Consider the following 26,028-nt stretch of genomic DNA (forward strand, 5'->3'; position numbering starts at 1 on the left):
GCGGCGGCCGCGGGGGCTCGGCGGGTCCGGCCGCCGCTCCAGCCCCGCCCGCGCCGCGCCCGCCGCCGCCAACAGCGGCCGGAGCCGCCGGGCCGGCCGTGCACCGCCGCCCAACTTTGGGGGACAGCGAGCCCAGCGCGGAGCCGATAGCCGGGAGCGCCCCGCCAGGTAAGGCGTTAATCCGAGTCCCGGCGGGCCGGGGGGAGCCGCCGGGGGGGCGGGGGTCGCGCTGCGCCCCGACCTGCCGCCAGTTGGGTTATTTTTTTTTATTATTTATATTTTATTTTTCCAGTCTCATTTCTGCACGTGCTCCTTTGTTCTCCAACAGAAGCGCTTTTTTTTTTTTTCATATATGTGTGTATATATATATATATAAATATCCGTTAATGTAACGCAGCTGGAGCTGCCGCTCCCCGCCGGTACCGGGGGAGGGGGAACAGGCAGCAGCTCCCCCTTACCCCCCCCTTCCCCGCTTTATTCCCTCCTCCCCCGAAGAAGAAGCAGAAACTCGAGCGATTCCGCGGCGCTGGAAGTTGCTCGCGGGTCCGGCTCGGTAACCAGACACGCGTGTCGCCCGAGGGCTGGCGGGGAGGAACTGAGCCAGACGGGGACACAAAGGAGGGGGGCAGCCCCAGACACGCCGTCCCCGCCCCGCGGCGGCAGCGCCCGGCACCGCCGAGACCCGGGCGGGGACGGCGAGCAGGGAGAGGATGCCCCCGGTCCCCCCTTTTGTCTGGCTCCGGTGGCACCTGCGGGGGCGAGCAGCACCCTATCGCGGACCCTATCGCGACCGGCGACGGATTAGCGACGGTTGTGGTCGGAGAGGGCTGAGACGGCCCCGGTCTCGGCGGTTTGGTTCCGTGGCCGTGCAGGGCTCGGTGCCGTAAGCCTCATGTTAATGAACAAAATCATTAAAAATACAAAAAGAACTGCAATAAAATGAGCCCCGATGTGTGGTATTCCACCAATTCTTGCTCCGTCACATGCGGGATTTTTATCGTAACTTGCTCTGAAAGAAATTTAACGTATTTGCTCCCAGACTGTCGAGAGTGATTAGCTGTGCCGATTACAGTGAACTCAATACGATATCTAAAAGAAATGCAATGTATTTGCTCCCCCAAACCATCTGCAGTGATTTACTGGGACAATTGCAACGGGCTGCTTATACAATGTCTAAAAGAAATTTAACTTATTTTCCCCCAAAATCCTCTGCAGTGGTGCTTGGGTTTCTGTGCATGATAAAAGACGTTCAGCATACACTAAAATAATCGAGTGTTTTCTAAGAAAATAATTTTCATAAACTTTTCCTATCGTTTCCTCAGCAAAAACAAGCCATTGTGAAAGCTCTAAGTAGAATTCTTCCACAAGTTAAGCAAGTTGAGAAGGGGACGATTTACCCTCCTTGTTTTGTCCAGGAATGCGAGATAGCATATTTTGAAAGTTAATAAGTATTAAAAGCCACGAGGAGCATCAAAAGTGTATTTCCACGCGGCGTGCTGGCCGCGGCGCAGAGCAGCCAGCGCAGCGCCTGCAGCTCCACGCAGAGCAGAGGTTATTCACATGGCTGTTCCAGAAACTCCATTCATATCTCTGACTACCTGGATTTGAATAGAAACCAGACAGCAATTCTTTGGTCCCAGCCACTATTCGCCCCGCTGGACAATAGAGATTTGTTAGCACACAGGCACAAGCCCTGGGACACAAAGCTGGAGGCAGCAGAGATAGGGGCTTCACTGCACAGGAAATTACAGCTTTTGATGCACTGTTGGCAGGTCTGTCGGTTCAGAACAGCAACATGCCTGTGCCATGTTTAAGAGCTCCTGACTGCCATTTTTAACCACCTAGAATGTCATAAAAGCTTTATTGTCGCAGTACATAAAATCATGAAGTCCATATGGTTACTTTTCAGCTGCCCTGGGTCTGGAAGGCAGAAGCATGATCTGGTTGGAGATTTTTTAATTTGGGGGGGTGATGGGGGAGAATTAGAATTTGAGAACAAAAAACCTCAAAAGTGCTTATAAAAGCAGAGATTTGTTACCGAGGCAGCTGATGTCCAGCCTGAGATGGGATGGTGTTCTAATGGACTTGGTTTAGTGGTGGCTGTAAGGGGACGTGGCTGGGCAGCTTTTTTCATCTCAAAAGGTCCAGTAAATTTACTCCATGCAGCTCCAGTACCAGCTGCGGAGAAGAACATTGTTCAGTTGTGTCAACTTGGCAAACACAAAAATAAATAAGAAAAACCAAACCGCTCGGTGTCTGGTACCTCCCATTTCCCCTACTTTCCCCCCAGTCTGGAGTTAAAATGAGAACTGCTCGGAGACTGGGCTTTAATCTGCTGATTGGAGCCAATGAGCAGAAATTATCGAGATTAGAAAACCAACCAGTGGGTTTTATTAGCTGAGAAGCCAGCCCCTCGCTGTGCGTGGCGCCGCGGCCGCGCGCCGGGGCTCGGGGCAGTCCTCGCCCAAACAGGGGCTGCTCCTCCTCTCTTGTGGTATTTTTCCATAAATCCTACCTCCCCTGCCACCTTAGAGCCACATGAAATACCCGGTCCAGCGGGCTTTTAGGCTGTTAGAATGCTGCCTAGGGTCTCTAGGTGCGAGTGGCATGGCTTGGCTCTTCTTCACCCAGGAAAAACAATGAAAGTGAGAGTTGTGTACAAAGTGTGAGTGTTTGTTACGAGCTGCAGCCACACAGAGCATCCTAAACTACAGAAGCAAACCTTGGGCTGTTTGCCGCCGTAACGCGTGTTTTTATCGACACAGTCCTGGTGTGGAGCTCGGGAAGAGGGGAAGAGTTTCACAGTAAGGAAGGTCCGTGTTCCAGGGGGACACCTGAGAGAGCAGTGCTGATGCCACGAGGCACGCGATGGACCTGCTTCCACTGGCCCTTTGAGCAAAGAAGGGCAACAAAAAGGCTGGATAACTAAAAAAACACACTTCTAAAAAAGGTGCTTCTTGTACGACTGACAGGCACTCGTACATGTGAGGGGCCAGCTCATGGAATTTCCAGCTGTTATTTCAGAACATTAAAAATATAAATGTGAATGGATGTAAATACTTTTCACAGGAGTCAGTTTTGTCTGAGTAATTATATAACTTCCTTGAATTCTCTTCCTCATGGAGTTCAATGGCTTGGGTGTATTACTTCTCAGCAAAACTTAGCTTGATTGTAATCTAGCCCAATTCTTATCACATATTTTGATTTTTTTTCCTTGCTGGTACTGACAAGCCCAGAAGGACCTACCTAAAATAGGCCTTTGAACAAAAAGATTATTATTTTTAATAAATGTTAAGGATATTGATGGCTCTATAAAGACACTTTTAGATTAAATTCCATTGTATTCTTAAAACGCAGCAACCTTTTCAGTTACCTGTATGACTGCTAATACTTAATATTCATCCAGATGCCAAAGTTAAAACCTACCCCTTGAAAGTGCTGTCTAAAAAAGAAATTAGTGCTGAAAAGTTAAATTCAGTCCTTGCAATCGGGTCGTAAGATTTTGAGTACCTGTTAAGCACATAGTTCTGAATGGAAACCAGACCATGATAGGAAGGCAAAAAGCACTTCAGCCATAAGGGGAATGTCTGGGCACGACCCGCCCCCAACAGCATCCGCCTGGACACGGCAGTAATCCCATCAGGCACATAAGAAAAGGATGCTGATGGCTCTTCTCGTGTGCTCAGGGTTTATTTAAACTGCACACAGAAATACCAGATCATTCCAAAGTCAGTTTTCACAACTCCAGCCACAACTATTCCCAGGGAAAGCTTACAAAGCCTGAAGCACTGTCACAAGCACTGACAGCCTTGGAAGCTGCAGCAGATGCAGAGACCAGCGCGTGCATAATCCAACCATTAATAGATGGTATTGCATTACAGGGTTGGTTGCCAATAAAAATGTGTCAGGTATGCTGAGATCTCACAATACACTTGGCAGTGTAACAAAAAATGTGGAATCCTAAGAATTTCATTTTATCTTAATAATAGCCAGCAGATGCTGTAATCGTTTCAGACCCACAGTGTTGATTAATAGTGCTCAACAGTTTCAAATGTGAAGAACTCAAAAGATAACAGTTGGGTGTTTTGATATAAGGATAACATGGAAGCATGTGTTTCCCTAAGAAGCATCACGGACATACAGACAGATGACATCACCTTTTCAAAGAGACTTCAGTCATTCCTGCCCTCCCTGTTCTGCCTGAGAGTAGCTCAAACCATCTGCAGCTGCCCTGTACCATAACACAAAGAAATGAGCCCCAGTGCCAGCAATGACCTGGGTAAAACTGCACGTTTCTAAGTGCTGAGTGCTGCATCTCAAGCCCAGGAACCCTCCTGCATCAGCAGTTAATTGTGTGGGAATGAATATTGCAGGAAGCCTGGGAATGGGAATTCTGCTGCCCGGTAGCAGGGCCCTTTCCACCATACCAGCTTTGGGATCCTGCACAGTTTGGGTCTGCAGCACTGCCCTGCAGTTAAGCTGTGCTTCCCTGGGCAAGGCCAGGCTCTGGGGGATGAATGGGCAAGGGCTGGGTGGGCATTAACGTGTCCCCTCACAGCACTGCCCTCAGCTCAGAGCTGCTCCAGCACGCAGGGGACAGGGGCTGTGTGCCCTGGGGTGGCTCCAGCCCAGGCAGAGTGAGCCCAGCATGCAGGGGACAGGGGCTGTGTGCCCTGGGGTGGCTCCAGCCCAGGCAGAGTGAGCCCAGCATGCAGGGGACAGGGGCTGTGTGCCCTGGGGTGGCCCCAGCCCAGGCAGGGTGAGCTCAGCATGCAGGGGACAGGGGCTGTGTGCCCTGGGGTGGCCCCAGCCCAGGCAGGGTGAGCCCAGCAGTGGCACAGGCTCTGCTGATCCAGTGCAGGCACATTGGAACAGTGAGTCCAGCAAGGCATCAATCCCCATAACTCTGTCAATACATTTACTGATTCTCAATTTGGTAACCAAATCAGTTTATCAGAAAATACCTTGTCATATGCGTATTCAAGGCTTTCCTACTTTGCTTTTTCCAAGCTCTGAGCACACATTACTCGAGCATTAGAGCACACATCCATCCCTCTGTTCCCGTGTGCAAGTCCACAGTGCCTCTGTAAATAGTGCTACATCTTGAGTCTGGTGTCGTGAACAAAAAGGATTCATCTGGTCTAGGAGCAGAAGTGGTCAGGGTTTCAGCAGGCACTGCAATTCCCAGTCTCCCATGTTTACTTCCATTTCCAGCTGCACGCACGCCAGTGCCCTGGAGTGGCAGCAGCTCCATTTACATAACCAGGGCTGGGTACCCGGGGGGCTCCTGCTGGAGCTGAGCCCCCCAGCGCAGGCCAGGAGAGAGCTCTCACCTCTCTGAGAAGGCTGCTCCTCCCTGGGGAGGCTGGGGGAGCCCACCAGGGCAGGCATGGTGCAGAGGGTGCTGATGTGACAGACAGAAACCCCCTCCCCTGCAAGTGGCTGTGATGAGTGCCTCTTCCTAGTCAGATTTGTCTCTTTAGGTAGAGCCTCAAATTCAGACTGTTGAGATGATCAGCACGTTTGCAGACGAGGTTCACATTAAAAAGGTCCTAGTTACAAAACAGAATACATTCAAGTTTGCCATATATTATTTTCTGGTAAAGATTTAAATATCATGTGGCTTTAGCTTTCTTTCTGTTCAGTGAATATCAAGGTCAATTAGGAATGATGTCTGGCTAGTACTCTCAGAGCAGATTAGACAGTTGCATCAAAAACTAGGACCATGTATAGGTCATCTGTTACTGTGACCTAGATTTCTGAGAATCTGTTCAATTTGTTTTATTGAAAATGTGATCCTTTCTCAGTTCTGTTTCTCATAGCAAACCTTTCTGTAATAGCAGAAAATAGCTTTATTAGATACTTAGAGACATTGCTTACTACTTCTGCTAAGACACAAAGAAAATCAAATCCTTGCAGCAGACCTGTGCCTGTCATCCATTTAATTTTAAAATAACTTAAGGTTCTGAAAGGCTTATGCCTTATAATCTAAAGCATTTGGTCCACATGCCAAATACTAAGCAGTCTGAAATACATAATAGCTTAGCTCCAGCTTTGTTTGCCCTATTTAATTCATTTTTTGCCTTCAGTAACCAGTGTGTGGATGCAATATTTCTGCAGTCTACTTTGGAAAAAAGGAAGTACTGAAATATGTGAGTGAGGCTGTTTTGTCTGTGAGCTCTGTGGTGCCCTGGGAGGAGAGCTGGTGTGGATTGCCCAGATCCAGACGTCCCTCCCAACCCCTCCTGTTTACTGAGGATAAGGATGGTGCTGTCTGAATCCTGACACTTCACAGTACATCCACCTATGCTTGCTGGGTCGTCATTCTGAAACCACATAACAGCAGATTTCCATTTGGAACATTTTAGCCAAATTTCCTCTCCTCTCGCAGCTCTTAATTGTTCCGGCAGAAGGCAATTATTAGAACAGAGACCCCGCCGCTGGTGGTGTAAGTGCTGGCGAGAGGGAAGACAAGAAGGTGTATCATAAAATATTAGAAACCATCTTCTAAACACCAGTGGGTTCAGTGTAAAAGAAAAACGATCAGAATCTTGAAGTGACTGCAGAACTTGCAATGCAAAGACCACCACCCAAACTGGAGCATTACCATCGCCATCGCTCTCTGTGGCTTTGGTGTGCTGGGGTACAGAGCACATCTGGAACACTCGTGCTCTCATCACACCCCAGGACAGAAGGTCATACGATCAAACATCAGGAGAAAAAGCACCAAAAAAGAAAATATTCCAAAAGGTTGAGATTCACAAATGAAAGTCTGGGTACGTCCCTCCCTCCCTCGAACGTCAATCTCAGGAAATCTGTTCCCATTTTTTCAAAATTCTAAAGCCAGTTCTACCAACTCATCTGAATTTTATACTACTTTCATATTCAAACTTTTATGTGCATCTCACAGCACACTGGGACCAATTTATTTTATAGGCAAGATAAAACCCTGCAATATTTGGTGACGTTATCCAAAGATCATTCTTCTAAATGAACATAAGTACATTTTCTCCTTTTTGTTTCACATGATGGCTGCATTTAAATAGGCTAAATGTATAATTCAGAGAAGAATGGCTGAGTCCTGCCCACCTGGGGGTCATATGCACATCCATCCAATATTTAAAAGCACACAAAAGCAAAGAAATTAAATATATAAGAGGTGGGGGAGGAGGTCTTTCTTCCAACGGAATATTTGCCTGGTAACCAGATAGAAGAGACCGCCTCTTTTTTTACCCCCAAATCACAGTTAGTTCTTTGAAGACACTTCTATTTTAAACGTTAACACCTGAAGGAGCAGTTCAGGATGTGCTGCTGTGGCTGAGCCACACACAGTGGGAGGAAGGTCTCACAGAAACACAGCTGAAGCTCTGCAGCCAACACTGCACGTTCAGACCACGTGCAAACAAGGCTGAATGAACTGGGTGTGAGAATGGGAAAGAAGAGCAAGGAACACGGTGGAAATCCATCCGTGGTGTGGATGGGACCGTGCTGAGGGTGTGATGTTTCCCTGTCAGCCTGGGGCACGTCCCTCCAGGCCTTGTGGTACCTGCTGCAGCTGACTGGGAGTGACCACGGCCAGAAGATGGGAGCAGGACCTTGCAGAGGCTCGGTGAGATCACACTTGTTCTGTGTGGCTCCCGCTCAGCTCCAGGAGGACACTCCTCATGCAAAGAATAACACACTAACAGCTAAGCCAGATGTTGGCACGGGCCAAGAAATCTCATAACCTTCGCGAGGAGGATGGGGAGAAAGCCACGTAAGGATTCATTTTCCTGCTCATTACAATGTCATCATAATGTCATTTTCTTTGCTTCAGTTCTATTCAGTTACTGCAAGTAAAATCTTTATTGCAGTGAGTGTTTTGTGAAATGGAGTCTAACAAGGTGGCGGCATAAAACTGACCTGGAGGTGCCACACTGCCAAAATTGAGCCAAAAAAAAGAGATTTTACAGGTATTTCTTCTGAGAAGAACTTCAAATCTTGAAGTCTATCACATGAGAACTGCTGGATTATAAAGATGAAAACCAGGAACTAATTATCTTCAAAGGGACAGTTATCAACGAATCACGAGGAGCCATTATGATTATGAAAAGCAAATCCTCCATTTGATCCCTCTCCATCCATACTGCTTCCCAAGCAGATAACCTAAGCTTTATCCATATGGAATTGCTAATATTCCAAACATGGAATCAAATAGAAAAGTCCCAATTAGCATATTTTTTTAAAATCTGTATTTTTATAGTGTTGTGTATGATCAGTGTGTGAGCAGGGACACATGCAGCAGTTCCATGGGGATCACGTCCCTGCTCTGAAATCACAGGAAGCCATCTCAACAAAACAGACCTCAGATTTCTCTCCCAGTTACTTTGAACCGTATTTTCCCCATCTTTGCCCATTACAGGTGCAGGTTCTGGGCACATCTTCAGTACCTCACATGGAAAACTAAAGTGATTGCAGTGAAACACATCCAGGGGCGGGCGTCGTGCCACCCAATGCACTGCCCACCAAGCCAAGGAGACCTCCACTCCAAACCCAGCATTCTCTGACATTGTCCAGCTACATTATCCACCCAGAAACAATGACAAGGGAACCTCAGCTGGACTCGTGGGACCAGCAGGAGAACCAGTGGTGCTTCCTGCCCTCCCTGCCCTGGCAAAGACCGGTAAGTCCAGCTCTGTCCAGCCTCAGCACAACAAGGCAATTCTCTGCCACACTATTTCTAAAATGCTAAAAGGAAGAAAACAATCTCAGTAACAGAATCATCTGCAGTTAGGATCATCTCTCTCCTTCCCAAAACAGGCACAGGAACTATGCCTGAATTCACAGCTGATGGGAAATCTTTTGATCTCCACAGACACAAAGCTGGCAGCCAAGAAGAGCAGCCAGCACAGGGGGACCTTCTGAAGCAGCACTTACCCTAAATTCACCACCACAATAAACGTAGCACATCCTGGGTCTGGAGCAGCGCAGTGCTCGGTGATGAGGGCCTGTGAGCGTGTTCAATACAGCAGAAAAGACAATGTTATTTATATCTCACAAAGCTGCTTAGCCAGCGTTAGGTGTGCCCAGCCATAGTGCCACTGCAGGAATCCATCAGGAGGACACCTGAGATTCCTCTCCATTAGAAGTGATGGATCTAACGCGGCCAATCATCCTCATGGCAACAAATGTTATCTTAAAAGACAGGGGATAAAAGTTCACAGGGAAGCCGTGCAAATTCAGGAAAAGAAAAACGCATTCCTGGTGACTGAACGCACAGAAGTCTGTCTCCACAAGTCTGTGTGTGTTGAAAAATGTCTGGAAGACAGGAGATGATTAGCAGGAAATATGCAAGCTTCTCCTTGCAGCGTTCTCCAAACATCCATTAGCCACTGGTTTTTTGTTTTAGGAGTCAGAACTGCTTTATTGATTGCAGCCAACAGCTGCAATTCAGTAGTGGTCCCAGACATCCAAAGCAGTTTTTTCCCAACAAAGACAGTTTCTAAAGTTCTGTGAAACGAGATGACGACACCATTACTGAGACATCCTGGGCTGAGGTCATTTTGTTCCAGTCCAGGTACAAACGGTTCATAAATGGAGCTCCCTCCAAACCCATCCCTCTTGTGTGCTCACAGCAACATCCCTGCACCACCCTTGGGGTGCTGGGAAGCTCCTGCAGGGCTGAAGGAGCTCCTGATGCCCTCCCCAGCCTGCCTGGGTGGCACTGTGCTCAGTCCTTGGGGAAATGTGGTGTGGGGGCAGGCAGGGCTGGAGACATCAGTGCTGATCCCTTCACCTTGCCCAGGACAGCTCTGGAGACAGGACAGCCAGCTGGGCTCTAATCCTGGCACTCCTGTCTGAGCAGCTCAGCAAGGAAGCCCCTGCCCATGGTTGTGTCTTCCAGCCCCCCCAGCAAGCAAATTTGACAGCTGTTTCCTTTAGGAGGTCACAGGAGATGGAGAGTTTGATTCTGAGAGCTCGTGTGTTTGTTCTAGAAACATAAAACAAGTTTCACTTAAAAAATACATCTATTTCACCATTTTGGTAGCTCAGAAAGAGTTTGGTGAAGCACCTAAAAAACACAGGGCATTGCATTACTCAGGCTGGGATGTCAGACTGCAAGAACATTCAGAGTAGCTCATTCATAAATGCCTTAATTTAAAATATTTGGAAAAAAAAATCATAACCAAAATAATTTTACTTTACATTTTAGTTCAAATCACTTGCTGAGTCTTAGCCTAGCATTTTTCAAGCATGAGTGTCTAATTTTCTTGCAAATCACATCCCAACAGGTCAAAAAAGCTTTCCACTCTTTCATATGCTCTTGAAACACAAGTTGATGCCTTGAGTTTCTGAAGGCTCAAACCATTTTTCCCTGCTAGCACCCACTGCCAAGGTTCTGCTTCCCGCTGTGAAGCCAGACCATTCCCAAACCTGGGCAGGGTTGCTGTGCTCTAACCGGCTCAGTTGTGCAGGTAAAGATGTCAGGAGACAGGCCAGAACTCCTGAACCTCCACTGCTTTACCTCAGAGAACCTGTTTTCCTGGTGACAGTCTTTAATTGCTCTCCACTGAGAACTTTCAGAAACCTGCTCGGCTCAGTGATGTCTTCAGGGCAGCCTGTGCCAGAGCTGGCTAGAGCATCCATCCTTTCAGCAGTTCCAGAGCTCAGTGCAGATGCAGCAGCCCGTGCTGCTGCTCAGTATTTCATTGTTTGCACAGTAGTAGGAGTCAGATTGTGCACACACATGCAGTTAATTATCTCCATGGCAAGAGCTGCTCTGTGGGCCCAGCCCTGCATCCTCACACATGGTCTGTATTCCTTGTTCCCAAACATGGAACTCTGCATTCAGCTGGACCAAAGCATCCGCTTGCACCTGATTTATCTAGAGATCCAAATCTGTGTCATTCTTCTGTCTAAAAACCCCAAACCTGCTAATATGGGATAGACTGCATTTCCCCCAGGCCTAAAGCCACGTTTAGGATGTGGCCAAGTCATTCTAAGGCTGCGCCAACTGGATCGAGTTCCCACTTGGAATTGCATTTAGACCTCCCCATTTGTCATTTGTTAATCCTTTTAACATTTGCCACAGCAAATTTGTATCATACCAGTTTAAATTGTCATTGGGCATTAAGTCAAACACCTTACAAAAGTCCAGGGTATGCTGCATCCACAAGCAAGCTTGTCAACTTAGAAAGAGATTAAAAGAACTTGATCAGTCCCCCCTAAATCGCTGTAAACTGGTACTAGCAGCATTTCCCCCAGGTCCCAGAAGAGCTCTGCACCTGTTTTCTCTAGGATCATCATCACAGCACTATGTTGTAAAAGGGCAAGTGGAACAGATTGGTGACTTTGTCCCCCAATTTTATGCAGCCCCCAGACTTGTCAAGTAGTAGTCCCAAGGAATTTTTGGACAGTTAAAATAACCTCCAGTGCTCACTGCAGAAGACTGCTGAATCTGAAGGGTTTGGCCGTGGCATTGCTAGTTAAACACTCACCCCAATTTCAGTGAAACAGCAATAACTAGAATTACTGGCAGCAATTCCATGCTCTTGTCTCCCCAAGGGGCATTTGCATGCTTACCCTGCTGAAGTCATTTACCTCAACAAAGAAAACACATTTTTGTAATACAATTAAAGCTTGTTCCAGGACAAAGCAAATGTGCTTGCACATGGCATTTCTGTGGATGCTCCGGGCAGGCAGGAAGACTCTGTCATGTGCTGAGGACAATCCTGGCCCCAGCTTCCTTCACTGGGGTCACACCCCTCCCTCATGAGAGTCACAGCTACAGCACAGGGGGTGGGAGGAAAGGGGAAGCTGGTTTACTACCAGATGCATATGTAAAATTTATTTAGTGATACTTTAGGGCAGTGCTGTTGGGACTCCTGCCCTGCTAAATAAAAGCCTTATTGTGAGGAGCCAGTAGAATGATTGGATTAGGGTGTAAGAATTGTTCAGGCACCATAAATGCAAAGAGCACAAGAAACATGCACCAAATGAACTCAGTCCTGCACAGTTCCCTCTTACAAACAGGTTAACCACTGTGTTTCAGGGTTTCTATGCAAATTCTGAGGAAACCATTTTCTTCATACAGAAACCCATTCTCCACTGTAATTTCCAAGATTACAGTGTTCCAGATGTTCAATACTTCCACTCGTGGCAAAGGTCTCGTTCAGCAGTCACTGCCTCCTGACTGGTGGCCTTGCAGGGATCCCAGGTGTTCCCTGCAGAGAACAGAGCTGGGTCTCAGGGACCCCTCTCAGCATCTGGGCAGGGTCATGCTTTTTTCACAACAAAAAATAGTAATTAAGGAATAACAATAGAGGTGGCAGCTGTCAGCTCTAGTTTCAGTGCTTCCTGGTGAAAGAAGTCTGAGGGAAAGGAAGGTATGTTGAAGGTTCATGCAGACCATAACTTTTGGAGTGTGCCTTGCACATATTGCCCACTTAAGAGTTTCCAGAGAGCTATTTTATCATTTCAGAGTCTGTCCAAAAATCTGATGGAGAGCTTTGAACTTTGCAAAAGGGAAGGAGTGTGCAGCCAGGATATAGAAATAACATGTACAGCTTAACTTACAGAAGAAATTCAGGCTCTGAAATTGTGAAACAAGAAGATGAAAGTTCCTACCTCGAAGGTCACTGGAGGGATAAAGGAGGAAGAAGTAGTAAATTGAGAAAAAAAAAGCCTCTCTCACAATGTCATTTAAATATAAACACACTGTTTTGGTTTGTTAAAACCAAAATTTCATGCTTGACTTGAACTGAGTTTCCTTGATTTATGTTCTACCTACCACATGTAGTCACCCTGCACACTGGGACGCTCCTGAGGCTTAACACCCCAGGCTGGGCACTGCTTGTGATTAATTCAAATTGTCTTTGTTCTTTCCACCAGCTCCTACTCCAAGTGATGGCAAGAAAAAGGTGAGACTAATTTTTGGAGAATTCTTTTGGTTTTCAGTATCAGCTGATGTTTAATGATTCCATTAAGATCAATCAGTTTAAGTGCAGGCTACAGTCTGTATTCCTGAGCAAGACTGCTTCAAGTACTCTATTAGACAATACACTCGCTGTTAAATTACATGTATCAGCTCAGGATGTTCTGAGAAACTGTTAGATCCCTACAACAAGAGAAAATACTCCGAATTTAAAGCAAGTTTCCAGCATTTAACAGTAAATTATCCCCTCTGACTCTGTAGGCTCCACTGCACTCACAGCAAAGTTATTTCAGATAGAGCAGCAGATTTACTTTGTAACAAACTGCAAATAAGTCATCCCTCTGGAAGCCTGCAAGCCAGGCGGAAAAGGTGAAGATAATTAGATGCAATATAGAGATTTAAAGAGACTAAACCCCCTTTTCCTCTTTTTAGGGGAAAGAAGAGCAGGGACAGGAGCTGTGGAAACACAGACATGATGTACTCCATGAAGTAGATCCCCTTCTCTCACTTCTGTTGTTTAGCACTGTGGGTGAGCCCCCACCCCCAGTTTTTTTCCAAGTGAACTTTATAGAGAAATCTGAATCATTCTAAACATCCTTAGTGCTCCTGTTGAGAACATGCATGTCCACAAGAGCAGAGGCTTTTCCACAACGGCAGCTCCGCTACGTTCAAAGCTGGTTTGAGAAATACCGAGTGAACTCGGCCTCCATAACCAGAGTGTTACACTTCTGCAATTCATTAGTCCTCGAGGTTCCATTCCGTAATTAAAATACTTTGCAGTTTAAGGCTTTACAATAAAGAATGTGCAGTCCTCAGCAGTGTTTCCACTGCCAGTCTATGGAAAACATATGCATGGAAAATGTGCACCGTGCATGTGCACGGCCATCTTTGGATAGCTTCAGTGAACATTCAACGCTGTCGGTGAGTTTGAGAACTAGAAAAAACCATCGACCGTTGACTGTACCTTGAGGTTTATCACAAACCCTCTGTTAAATGGAAAGCCTGAACCTTCAGAGATTTCACATGTGGTTGCCATTAGCAGGTCATGATTTACAGATTATATTAAGAGCTGCAGAGGTTGAGTTTTTCCAGTTCTGCTTTCTCTAAAAGTGAATTGGTGTATAAGAAATGCTTGTTTTCACTTAAAAAAAAAAAAAAAAAAGAATTAAAGCTTTATACTAGCACAGAATTTCTGCAGAACAGGGTATAAGAGATCAATGGAAGGTTTTGTATGGGCAGCACAAAAGCAGGAACATATCCACACCATATGGGACGCTTGGAAACAAATCTGAGCATGGTATATATTCAAAATAGCAGAATATAGGCCAGATCAGGAGGGAAACCTTTCCATTTGGGCTGGCAACTTGAGCTTTGCTGGAAAAAGCTTTGGAATGTGAGTTCATTTGCTCCCAGGAACCTGCGCTCGATTCCAGCAGCTGCTCACCGGGCGAGGAGCGGCTCCCTCCCGGCCAGGTCCAGCTGCTCCCCCGGCTCAGGCTGTCACCCCGCAGCCAGGCAGGCAAGGAAACAGCCTTCCTTCCCGAGGCACACAAACCAGGGGCTCGGGTACCTCAGTGGTACCCACGTGGAGCCTTCTCCAGCCCAGCTGGCTGAGCAGGACCGCAGGCTCTGGCAGCAGGTGCCTTCACAAGGCGGCAGGCACTCGTTCTGCGTGTGCAGGGACTGCAGAATCCATGAATTTTGTCTTGGGCTGCTCTGGAGTGACAGCACGTGGCACCTTCAGCATCTAATGGCTGCAATCAACATTCATTGCTGTCGGTGGGTTTTCATTCCTATCAACTCACTGACCAATGAATGCAAACTGCGGACCAGCCAGCCAAGGAGCACCCTCTGATGGCCAGGTGGCCTGTCCAGCAGGAAAAGTGACACCTTTGCCAAAGAAATGCCCTACCCAAGGTCTGCCTCCCAAAACTGTGTAAGACTGAGCAACTGTCCCACCAAAGAAGTTCAGGACACATCATCCAGCTCCTTCATGAGCAAATCTGAGTGCTAATGAAGAAATGCACAGGGAATTTAAAGGAGCACAGCAGTTGAGGAACTAGTTGAGTTTTAATAAAAGTGACACTCAGCTGGTAAATCTATCAGTAAAGCATAAACCTACAGCTTTACCAGGTTATAGGAAATAAAACTTCCTCCTGAGTGAGCCAAGCTGTGGAACAGCACTGGTCCTACAAAGTGACCAGTGAGAGATGAAAAGGGACTGAACTGTGGGGCTTTGGATTGACAGGGGCGAGAACAGGAGGAAGCAAAGCAGAAAACAGTGATTGTAGGTACTGCTGCAGAGAGCATTCTTCGGGGCTGTGTGGGCAGGGCCGGCTTCAGTTCTGCTGGAAAGGTGAGGAGCTGGAGCTGACTGCCCGGGGCTGTGCAGGGAGGAGCAGACACCTCTCTGCATGGCAGACAAACCGACACTGCCTGACACAGGAGCAGCCTCTCGAGCTGCCCTCCAAGTGTTTCTGCGTGACTGGCACGGCACAGCTGTCCCAGAAATGCCCCTGTCTTGGGACAGTGCGGGGCAGTAAAGGGAGGAGGCTCCTGTGGTGCCCCACGGCACTCAGAGCAGGGATGCTGGTCTCACTCTGCTCTGCAGTGGTGTCGGCCAATTCCCTGGGCAGTAAAGGCTCCAAGCACTTCTCTTACACCTTGTTTGCTCCTCCAGCTCACAGGATTATCCTGAAGGAGCCAGTTCAGACATGCTGTGCTGCTGTCCCACAGGAACCGTGTCCCTCTGTACGGCTCAAGTCAGAACGACTCACCAAGGACTTCCAAACTCCAGTTTGGTGAATATTCAAAATATATCTGCTTGCTCTGTTCAAAGACTTAAACTCGTTCAATTTTACACAGGGACAGCTCCACCAAGTTCAACAGCTACACACTACACAGACTGAACTTTGCAAAAGTGGAATTTTAGGAAAAAATCTGCCCTCTCCCTGGGTGTGACAGCACAGACCCCTGTTCAGTCACCCACGGCCAGCGCTTCCACCGACAGCCCGGTAAGTGTGGTACAGGGAATTTACCACAGCAGTGTAACAGCGAGCAGCCCAAGAGCATGCCTGCCAAATTGTTTTAACATTATGAAAACAAGACAAATGACTCATTTTTGATGCAGTTTGACATTCTGCCTTTGAAATCTCAAAATTTTCAGCACGCTTGGCAGACTCATTCGGAAGTGAGAGTGCACAATTTGGATTTTTTCCAGAGACATCTTACATGATATACAAGAAAGCACTTTCTTGTTATTTTAAACAGACATTTCAGCCAACTGTTTTTCCTCATGTATACCTGCATGAAAGCAGAAAATACAGAAGTCCTGACAGAGGCGTTCATCTTTACTGCGAGGACATGTGAAAATAATTCACTGCAATTACTCTGAGTAAGACATCTCAGACAAACAGGGAAAATTACAGTAAAGGGGCCATTACCCCAGTTTTCCAATGCACGACAAGCCAAAGGCTTGAGCACACGTTCCACACCTCTCAAATGCTCTGCATGTACAAATAGGATTAAAATCTGGGTTCCTACTTGGCTGCAAAAAATCCTCTAGATTTTTTTTTTCTTTAATTTTTGGTAAGGAGACAGCGAGGGAAAAAAAACAAAGGAAAGACAGGCATGTTCAGAATGTTTTTAAATCCATGCTTGGGAAGCTTCAGATGTTTGTGTCAGCAACTGTTTGCTGCCTACCAGAGGCACCACCCCGCAGATCCGCCTGCCCCGGGGCACAGCAGGGTGACCCTGAGCACCAGCACACCCAGTGCTGCCACCACAGCCATGGGACAGCTGGGGACAGTCCAGCAGGAGCTCCAGGGCTCATCCATCCACTGCAGGGGCCACCAGGGCTGGCTGATGGTGGTGACTGAGCAGTGGCCACCAGCGCTGGCCAGGTGATCGACAGACAGGAAGACATCAAAAGAACTCGAGGAGCTCGGTTTATTTAGTTTATCAAAAGTTTATATAAATATCTTCATAGGGAACAGACAAGCATTTTTCAGTTTAGCAAAAGATAACAGACATGAAAGCTGGGGCTGGACAAATGCTCCCTGGCAGTAACATCCAGTTATTTAAGGGGGAAGGAGGGTCAGTGTTGGACAGCCCTGCCCTTTTTCTGCAGATTTGTTCTGCTGGGAGGATACCATGGGAAATTTAGTTATGTTTTAATACCTGTCAATGCACAAGAGTAAATATGAGCTAAATCAGGCCACAAAGGTTCAGCAGAGTTATCATGAACTATACATGTCTCTAGATGACAAATTATTCTACATATGCATGTGAAATTACCTGTTTCCATATAGAAGTGATAAACTGCATGAAAACCTAGCTAGATACCAACAAAGATGTCTTTATTAATCACCAGGCAAGTAAGTGCACACATGCTCACAGCTCAGAGCCTCCCATGCATGCACTCCACAGGGCTGCTCTCACTGTAAAGGAAGGAGCCAGATTATCATTCCCATCATGCAGGAACCACAGTTCTCCAATAAAAGTAAGAGCAAGTCCACCAGCACAAAGGCACGTGGAAGGGACCATGTCCTGGCTCTGGGAGGCTTTTAGCAGTTGTGAACATCTGAGCATTACTTTGACATGAGCTGCCAGTTAGAAGTCTGCCACATTTGAAAAATCCACAGAGTTCCCAAACAATGAGATGAAAAGTTGCTCTCAACGAGGGGTTCTCAGCCCTGGTAAGGACAGGATTTCCCAGTCCCACCCGTCTGACAAGGGCCTGTTGCCATCTAGTGGATTCCCATCGACCGGTCCCTCCGCACAGCAAATGCCACTAGATGGAGTGTTGAGAAGGAATTCTGAATTCCTACTTCTTTATGTGTCCAGCAGCTCAGGTTTTCAAAGTCTCAAAAAGTTACAGGCCCAGAATTACCCTGAAATTGAGGAGGATTTCACCAACTGCCCTCAGTTTCATGAGAAATTTCAGGCTGTAGTTTTTCAAGTGTTATAACGAAACACTACAGAAAAAGACTCCGATGTCAACATAATTTACATCACCTCAGGGGTTTCTATCACAGGTATCTCCTTCACTGATATATCTCTGGTGGCAACAGATCTTACTGAGCCTGGATTCTGCTGGTGTAAATAGTGATGTACAGAGCTGGTCTGTGCTGTTTTAGTGAGAAACACCTCATCAGCTCTCAGCTATGGGAATCCCCACTTCCATGAACAAGCATCAGCTGTACAACTTCTCCACGTCTCTACCATGGAGTATCAGTTCACATCTCTGGATTATCTCAGAATGAGAAATTCTACCTCGTCACACATGGCAAGAAAAGGGGTACTTACTGCCCACGGAGTTCACAGGGAGGACAGGAGAGGAGGAACTCATCTGCTCCACATCTGCAGCTAATGGGAAAGTGAAAATGAGAAAGATGTGATGTGCATGTTACTGAGAAGGTTTTACTTTGAAAACTTTCATTTACACTGAAATTGAATACGCATGTCTCAGTCACCCGAGGAGCTGCTTTGAGGAGCAGGTAAAATTAACAGCATCAGCTTCCCCCTTCCAAAGTATTCCTGTCATACACATTATCTGCAGGTCTACTCTCCTCAGCAGTCATATTAGTAATCTGTAACTTGTGATGGTTTGAGAATATCAATTCAGAGCAACTTCCAGCACAAAGAAAGTCTAAGTTACATCAGGTTTAAACTGTATGCAGAGCATTTCTGTGGAATGAAAGGATATGATGATCTCCCATCTGTGGCCAGTGAACCTTCAAAAGATTCCTGATCAGAAGAGAGATCCTCTTCCAAAGGCTGGCAAGCTGCTGGAATTTGATCTGGAGCAGCATCAGAAACAAGTGTCTTTAAGCACAAGACACTCCAAAGCTTTATTTTCTAGCAGCTGAAAGAAGAAGCAGAACTTCCTGCCTGTGTCTGCCAGTGAAAACCCTCAAAGTCAGAACGTGATCAAAAACAAATGCCAGATTGCCCTGTGTGTTTTGGAAAGGATCCACCTTTCCCGGACTCAAACCAGGAGAAAACCATCTTGCACTAACAGGGTCAGTTTTAACCCAAGATTAGGTAAAGCCAAGATGCAGTCTTTGGGCAGCCCCTCTCAGCACATCACCCCCAACACCCAAGCCCAGCAGCTCAGTCTCCAGCTCTGTGATTTTGATGCTGGTAGGTCCCCCCATAATTATATATTCTGTAACTCTTGTTTAGCTCTCAGTCCCAATAAATGCACACTACAAGTTTGCATTCCTAACCACAGAACACAGCCCCAGAAGCACAACTCCGGCCCACGCCAGGCTTTGCTGCCAGCCCAAATCCTGCCTTGCACATTCTTGCAATTCCCATTTCTGGGGCAGCAGGCAGTTCCCTGAGGACCACTGTTTACACTGGAAGTGCAAAGTTCTACTCTAATTAGGCAAACCACAAACAAAAGTAAACACTTCAGCAGACCTTTTTTACAGAACGTGAGAGCAGGCACTGCACCACACTGACTAAATCCTGCTGCCATACCTTCATACCACCCCGAGCCTCCTCGGTGGAGCTACTCAGAGCAGCAGCTTCAGTTCATCCTGTTAAACACCAGCCATAGCTGAGAACAGCAACAAACACAATTACAGATTTATTCAGCGATTCCTGTCCTATTCCCCACTGGATTACCAAGGCTTTACTGCCTAGAACACCTACACATTAATTTATCATCTTGCTGGGCTCTTGCAGCAGTGCTCAGAAAGCTGCGTGTGACATGCTGGCTGCAGACCTCCCAACAGGCTCTGCATTACACTGCACACATCATGGATGCGCTCAGAGAAGAAAAATTATTTTGCATCTTCCTATTTTCCACCTTAATACTACAGTCTCCCTAATTTAGGAACTGGCAAGCCATATACTGTACATGTTTTGTAAATTTAAAAAAAATATATTCTTCACATGTAGTACAGCCATTTCAGGTTCCTGGAAAGAGTTTTGTACTTTTGCCTATTGAAAGCTACATATGCTGTCACACACATCCAAATTAAGCCAAGCAATAAAAGTGCAGGTTGAAGTTACTCTGCCTCTTTGGAGAGTGGTGCAGAGTGAGCACTGGGACGTGGGCTGGATTTCAGGAAGTGAGGGAGCAGCCCAGCAGATGGTCCCTGTGAGGTTACCTGCTGCTCTGGCACAGAGGTCACTGCCCAGCTCTGGCCAGATGGCACAGGGCAGGCACTCGGGGCAGCAAGCTACACCTGCCAGCATCTGGAATAGTTTATCAAGTATCATTCAGAGAGCAACTCAATAGTGCATCTGCCTTCTGAAGAGAGGTTTCTGAGAGGGAAGTGTTTCAAGAGAGGCAGCACAAATTCTCCAAGTCCTGAAATTTTAGATTGCTCACCGTAATGCCACGTTACTGCAAACAACAACAGTGTAACTGTTTCCCAGTCATACTTGGAAATTTCAGTTCATGCTTGGACAGGTGCAGGACTTGATGGTTGTGTCTAACTTTGAAGTTTCAATCAACCTTTTCCTTCAGGTTACTGAGGTCCTTCTGAACAGCAGCTGTGCCCTCCAGAGTATCAACCCGGTGCCATCTGCAAGCCTGAGGAGTTTGTCCATCCCACCCTCCTGATGGCTGATGAAATTGCTCAGTAGTGTTGGTCTCCACACTGACTCCCAAGGGCAATCACAGCATAATGGCCACCATTAGTGCTTGAACTCGACTGAACAAACCAGCCCAGGTCTGCACCCAAAAAACCAGCCCAGGTCTGCACCCATGCCTGCGAGGATGACACGGGAGACCTCATCAGAAGCCTTGCCTGATGCTGAGGGTAATGACAGAATTATCTCTCCTCATCCATGGACCCAGTCATTTCATCACAGAAGGAATGAGGTTGCTCAGGCAGGATCTCTCCCCTCGGTAAGCCCACAGCAAATGCTCCAAATTACCCTCCTGTCCTTCCAGTGCCTGGAAATGCCTTTTGGGAGGATTTGCTCCATGCCCTTCCCACTGAGGGGCTGAGACAAGGCTGACCAGCCTGCAGTTCCCCGGAGCAGCTACTACTCAGCAGAGCTGAGCTGAAGGTGATTCATTATCCCTTATCAGCTCAATTTTACTATACAGAGACATTCCTCCCCTTTCCCCTACATTGGGTAGAGCTTGTCTCACCTCAGCGCTGAAAACACACGCTGTTTGCAGAGAAGAGTGGGAAATAAGGTCATCTCCTGATAAATATTTTTACTTAATTTTCATTTACATGGAACACAATCCCAGTTCCTGCTTACCAACAAAACTGGAAGGAAACCTACACAGAGATGCATCTTCCACGTACCTGCACTGTATTCCTCAATACACTCTCCACAAACATTGTTATTTTAAATGCCTGTTTACATTCCAGGAAAATTCTGTCAGCATGCTATCTGATTTATTGATGCCATCAAAAGTCACAAGATTCCTGACGTGCCTCCTGAGGCACAACAATCAAAGCAGAAAGGAGATGCATCTTGCTGTGGTATCAGCATTACCACATACCTTATGGGCTGGCTTTCCAGAAGCCTCTGTGATTTCTGGGACAGGGCACAGAGCTCTTCTGGAAAGCTGCTGCTCCCTGAGAGGTTCAGCAGGCTCTGCTCCTGGAAAATGGGGTGCTGTGGAGGGAGTACCCCCAGAGCCAGCTCGTGGTAACAGCAAGACTCAGGCAGCTCTCAGCCAGCTCGCTCCTCTAAAGGGGACTCACACACATTTGGCATCTTATTTCAGGCTTTTAGGCTACCAAAAGGGAAAACACAGTCAAGCACCAACGCTTTGTAGAAAAATTATGATGATGATGAAGAAAAAAGCCTGTCCTAGAAGAAGGTGATCATGTCTCTGCTTCACACCCAGTGCCTCTCAGCACCCCAGCCCCCAAGCACACTGCCTTTGTCCCCGGGCATGAGATTTTTGCATCTTCTCTACCTGGAGGACGTTTTGGTTTATTAGGGTTTCGCCTAGCAGGCAGCCCAGCCTGCTCCAATATTGGAAGATCAATTGCATAATCAGTCTGTAAATCTGGGGAAATTCTTTATTGACTTTTTGATAGCTGATAAAGTGTTGGCCAACATAAAGAATACCACTTCAGCAAAATCCATCTAGAGTCCACTAGAATTACCTACTTTAAAAAACCAGAATTGACTGATACTATACAAGAGATGATGTTTTTTGAAGAGTTAACATCAACACAGATTAACACTGACCTCCTGATAAATAACAGCCGGTTATGATACACAGAATATGGCAGAAATCATGTTGCAAATTAGGCAGCATTCCCAGAGGCGAGTTGTTCCAGACCCCAAGCAGTGCACGGGGTTGGAAGCACCCCTGGCAGCGGGCACCTGTCAGAGTGGGAGCTGGGATGGGAGTGGCTCTGCTCCCTGTGAGCCCACCTGGACCTGGCTGTGCCGCAAGAACTGACCAGTCCTTGAGACTTGAGGCTTTCCTCCCATCACTGGAGCATCCTGCTGGAGCAGGGCAGCCACCAGAGCCCCGCAGCACTCCCCTCTCCCCCCCAGGACCAGCACCCCGGGCTCTGTGCAGTGAAAGGCTCTCGCTGGGCCCCCCAGGGACAGGGATTACCAACGGGCAGGAATCAAGGGAAATTCGACTCTTTCTCCCCACCTACCCCTCTGCCTTCTGTCTTCCATGTTTACAGACGTGTTAGCTCCTGCTGCTCGCAATTCCAGAAACGCTTCCCTTTCTCTTTGGGGCTCATGCAGCCACGTCTGCCTACTGCTATAATCTCATTTTGCAGGACGCCACATCTCTTAGTAGCTTTTAATTGTGGTAACACATCTAAGCATCCTGGAAAGCACATCAGAAACTGCCTGACAGAAAAATGCTGTTCAGAACAGAAACATCCTTCCTGATGTGTGGATATTTTCTCCACTTGTACTAGAAAATTACCTTAAATGCAGAAAAATATCTACATTTTTAAAGAGAAGGCTCCCAATGAGAAATTAATTTTGGATTGAATTTAGTGTACACTGCTGCTCTGAAGAACAATCTGAATCGTAATTGACTTTTAATCTAACTTAAATAATACAGCAGTTCATGTTCTGCTGATTTCCATGAAAAGACTGTGCACAGTTTTGTCTTTTTTAAAATCTATGTTGGAAGACATATGATTACAACTTCTACAATTTAAAAATAATTGTTACATAGATCGCTACAGGAAATCTATTTGTATTCTTCCTTTTGGTGCTCCACAGATGGTGGTGTTCTGCTTGGGCAGTGGTGGGTAGGGCTGGTCCCCCTGCACCCCACCCAGCCACAGACCATGGCCACGCCTGAAACATCTCACTCTCCCCAGGAAAAATCACCCCAGCATGATCTGCTGTCTGCTGGGCTGGAGGAGATGAGAAAGGCTGTGGCACTGCCATTTATTTTGCCATGATTATGGCATTTCTTATGTAGCAACTATTGCACGGGTTTTCGTAGAAAAAAAAACAACAAAACCCTATAAACAGGTCTCTAGTTCCAATTTATAGCATCTCACTAGAATATTTTGTATTACTTGAATTTCAAATTATTATTTGAACTCTTACTTGAACTCAAACAATCCCTATCCTACAATAAAATATCCTACAGATGTTGACAACAACAGCTCACTTATTATTGGGCAATCTCCATATAATTCTTTTAGCATAACCCAAAGATAGAAAGAAGAGGTCACACCCCCAGAGGTGCATTTCTTCCCCAGTACCAGTTTGCAATAGAAGCTGCTTCAAACTTATGTTGTTTCGTGAAAAAAAGAGCAAAATTTTTAAATTCTGATCTTCTAGATAAAAACATGCTGCTGCTGGACCTGCCACTTCAGAACACGGAGGTTTGGGAACAGGAAACAAACCCTTCACCTACCAGCCACGGAAAAGAGGGAAATTTAAATAACCTAAGAAGAAAACAACTCAGCATTACTGAAAACAAAACCTGGAGTGCAGGCTGGAGCTGGGGACACAGCACAGCCCCTGGTGTGCACAGATTGCCTCTTACAAAAGCTGGGTGTAAGTTACCACTTGTGAGTAAGGACCAACACAGCCCCTTCCCTCCGTCCACATGAAGGGACATTTCTGGCGGTCCCTGTTTCCCACATCGTGTGATTGATTACACTCTCCCCTTAGAAGAGTTGATTGGTTTCCTGGTGCCAGGAAAATGATTGATGAATATTTCAGGCCATGGGCCTCTCTTCCTGCTGGGTGTCCTTTTCACATGTCTCCAATGGGCCTGGGGATTTTTTTCAAGACTAGGAAGTGTCATTTTTATGGATATCATCCTGTGATAGGGACAGTTCCCTGAGCAGAGGCCTTATGTAAATCCAAGTGAAATACTAAAGGTCAGCCCAAGTGCTGAGGTGATGGAGCCAGCCGGCAGCGCCAGGTAAGCAGGAAAACAGAACTGGGCAAAGAAAAGCTTCACAAAGCAGCAGCAAACAGGAGGCACCGAGCAGCCCCACCCTGGGCATGGCACAGCAGCAAACTGGTACCCAGCACTGGCACCTTCCCTGAGCTCCCTTCAGTCGGGCACGCCACCAGGAGCACAGTAAATTAAACGTGCAGGTAGGAACAGCCCTGCCTGTGGCCCACAGAGAGGGCATTTCCTCAGCACTGCTGATGCGACAGGCAGAGGATAGAGAGTCTCCTGGCAAAAGCACTCACAAGACATCTGAAACAACATACTTAGGAATGATTCCTTGTAAGTATTGCCAAACAACATAAAGCTACAGCTGCGAGGCTGAACGAAGAGATGTTTGGAGGACAAGCTGGTGTTTGGCAGAACTTCCAGAGACTCGGAGTTCTTTTACGAATTTTTACTACAACCACCACAGCCATCATTTATTCACTGGGATTCAGGACCTGAGGGCTCTGCAGCAATTGCCACAGGTAAAGCCTGGGCAGCAGTTAGTCAGAATAAAGGCTGCATTGCCAGGAGCCCCGTGCTCGGGCACAGCACCTGCAGGCTGCTGAGCAGCACGGAGCCCAGCGCGAGGAGCACCTGCAGGCACTGCACCCACATCTCCTGCAGGGACAGCTGCAGAGGCTTTGTCCAACAAGAGAATTTTGTCCAAGGGGTATCACAGTCCACGTTATGTTCCCATAAAATCTATGAAGGTTTCCCCTCAAGCTTCAGCTGGGAGGTATTTCCAGACAAGGGCATCACAGCAGCTTGCAGTCAGCCTGGTGCTAGAGCTGTGACTTTTACTGTTCTTTAGGTTTGGGGTTTTTTTTACAAAGGGAAAAAGGGCTTTAAAAAATTAATCTTTCACACTGACCAGACGTTTCTCTAAGTTTAAATTTCCCCACCTCTACAAGCCTACAGCTGGGATGATTAGGCAATGGAAGGTGGACATGTAACTTGTGCTCCTGAAGGACGCAGGTCCACCCTGGGCAAATGAAACCTCCTTATCGAAGTGCTGGGGAGAACTCAGATACCCCAGGCATATACTGCTTCCCAGATAAGTTAGTGGCAATCATTTACCAATAAAGAACTTCACTGAAGCCAGCCTCTCCGCGGAGTATTTCCTCTTTCTAACAAAACCTGTACAGAATCGTTTTTATCAACACATAAAATCTGGAAGTCGTCTAATTATGTAATTAGAACTGTAATAATTAAGACCAAAGCTAAAGCTCGAAGGGTCCCTTGTCCCCCAACTTCCCTTTCTCAATTAACTCTGCACAGTGATAACCACTTTGGCTTAAAGGCTAAAAAAAGGACAGGATCAAAAGGCTGGTTTAATACAGCTGGAGGGAAAGAATGCATTTCAGCTCCCCAGCAGCCATCTGATGAAACCCTGGGCCAATTCCCTATGTAAATGACTTAATTAGAATTACCAGATTACACTGCTGAAGGCTTTATTTAAATAGGCAGTTTATCAACAGGATAAACTGCTCCCATTCTCACAGAATGCTGCTGTAAATGCATCTGTTCAAAGCTCTACCACGCAGAAGTTGAGCAGTAATTCAATAAACCACTGGCACATTTTGCCCACCAAAAAAAGAAATACCACAAAGGACTTGCCAGAGGCAGGACAGAAAGATAGCTCTTGCTTCCCAACAATCAAGAATGAGTCTCCCAGATGGGAAAGTTCCCTCATTTTCTATAATTCAGTATCTTAAAATTGTTTTATAGCAAAGCAGGG

At 46.8% G+C, this 26,028-nt stretch overlaps 1 protein-coding gene and 1 long non-coding RNA gene across 13 annotated transcripts in view; one reads left to right on the forward strand and one right to left on the reverse strand.

Moving 5' to 3' along the window:
- Positions 1–26,028, reverse strand: part of NR6A1 (nuclear receptor subfamily 6 group A member 1) — a 73,440-nt gene that overhangs the window by 44,571 nt on the left and 2,841 nt on the right. For 2 of the 3 annotated variants that reach the window (XM_038156066.1, XM_038156065.1), the window contains exon 2: positions 18,221–18,280. The exons of the other annotated variant lie outside the window; for it this stretch is intronic. In XM_038156066.1, the coding sequence (XP_038011994.1) occupies positions 18,221–18,280 (60 nt within the window). The remainder of the gene's footprint in view (positions 1–18,220; positions 18,281–26,028) is intronic. 3 annotated transcript variants of the gene reach the window in all.
- On the forward strand, positions 1–26,028 carry LOC119708974. Of its 10 annotated transcripts, none has more exons than XR_005259254.1 (4): positions 1–168; positions 8,402–8,662; positions 12,871–12,899; positions 15,594–26,028. It is a non-coding gene; the product is annotated as an uncharacterized LOC119708974 (long non-coding RNA). The 10 variants fall into 10 exon arrangements; XR_005259258.1 differs by having other exon boundaries at positions 15,779–26,028; XR_005259262.1 differs by lacking the exon at positions 8,402–8,662 and having other exon boundaries at positions 15,594–20,780; positions 21,621–26,028.

The sequence above is a fragment of the Motacilla alba genome, chromosome 17 (genome assembly GCF_015832195.1).
Source record: "Motacilla alba alba isolate MOTALB_02 chromosome 17, Motacilla_alba_V1.0_pri, whole genome shotgun sequence".
Taxonomy (NCBI): domain Eukaryota; kingdom Metazoa; phylum Chordata; class Aves; order Passeriformes; family Motacillidae; genus Motacilla; species Motacilla alba.